This window comes from Acanthisitta chloris, unplaced genomic scaffold (assembly GCF_000695815.1).
Source record: "Acanthisitta chloris isolate BGI_N310 unplaced genomic scaffold, ASM69581v1 scaffold60, whole genome shotgun sequence".
NCBI lineage: Eukaryota > Metazoa > Chordata > Aves > Passeriformes > Acanthisittidae > Acanthisitta > Acanthisitta chloris.
In genome coordinates this window covers 44,639-45,783 of record NW_008650891.1, presented here as the reverse complement: position 1 = coordinate 45,783, position 1,145 = coordinate 44,639, and the positions used below count along the sequence as shown (strand labels likewise).

Genomic DNA, 1,145 nt, shown 5'->3' with positions numbered 1-1,145 from the left:
CCTCAAAATAGTTCTTGTTATTGTGTTTAGGCCAATTTTCAGACAGGAGCCAATGGTTTAGTCATGTTCATGTTTTAAGTGTAGCTGTAAGAAGTAATGGCTTTTGGCAAGGACTCCTCATTTTTTTGTTCTCCCAAATTTAGATTCAGCTCTCCCAGTGCAGAATCCAAAGATCTGTTACTTAGCTGAGAAACGTCTGGACTCTGTGTGGTTTGGGTTTTGTGTCTCTGCTTTACAAACCTTCATGCCATTCATCTCTGGTGCAGGAATTTTAGCTTCTCCCTCTCTGAATCATTACTGGCACTAAGAGGAATGTTGGCTTTTAGCTCCACTCTTGGCTTTAAATATTTATACATACTTGGTTCTAATATTTCCCCATTGTTTTCATTACTCCAGGACTGCCACGTGTTAACATTCAGCAGCTCTGGATCAGTCTCTGATCATTTGGTACTTCATCCCCAGTTAGCCACTGGGAATTTCATCATCAAAGCTGTGTGGCTGCCAGGATCTCAAACAGAGCTTGCCATTGTCACTGCAGACTTTGTCAAGGTATGGCTGGTCAGAAGCTCTTGATATGTCTTCTCTTAGGCATCAGTCTGGATTCTTGTGGAGTTGCATGTGGAAGAATGTGATAATACTCTTAGAAATAAATTAGAAATATGAATTTGGGGGTTTTGCCTACTGTTGTTGCAAGAACAAACCAAACCAAAGAACCCAAAGAGCAAAACAACTAACAATAACTTCTAACAGAGATTCCTTTGTCTCAGCTCTGTCCATTTGCACTGTTTTATATTGTAGTAGTGAATTATTGCCTTGATTTTTCTGTGTCATAGCAGTTCATTATTTCCTTGATCTCCCCACAGATTTATGACCTCTCTGTAGATGCCTTGAGTCCAACCTTCTACTTCCTTCTACCAAGTTCTAAAATCAGGGACGTCACTTTCCTTTTCAATGAGGAGGGGAAGAACATCATAGTGATCATGTCCTCTGCTGGGTACATCTACACACAGCTCATGGAAGAGGCCAGCAGTGCCCAGCATGGACCTTTCTATGTCACCAATGTGCTTGAAGTCAATCATGAGGACCTAAAGGTGCTGCTGACTTCCCTTTCTCTCTTGTTTGTCTCTCACATTTGAAGGCAGAAG

General features: G+C 41.4%; 1 protein-coding gene across 1 annotated transcript in view; it reads left to right on the top strand.

The window, feature by feature from the left end:
• Positions 1-396: 396 nt before the first annotated feature.
• Positions 397-1,145, top strand: part of LOC103798291 (E3 ubiquitin-protein ligase UBR4-like) — a gene marked incomplete at both ends in the record, with an annotated part of 45,185 nt that continues 44,436 nt past the window's right edge. The window contains 2 exon segments of the mRNA XM_009070547.1: positions 397-549; positions 864-1,091. Of these exon segments, the coding sequence (XP_009068795.1) occupies positions 397-549; positions 864-1,091 (381 nt within the window).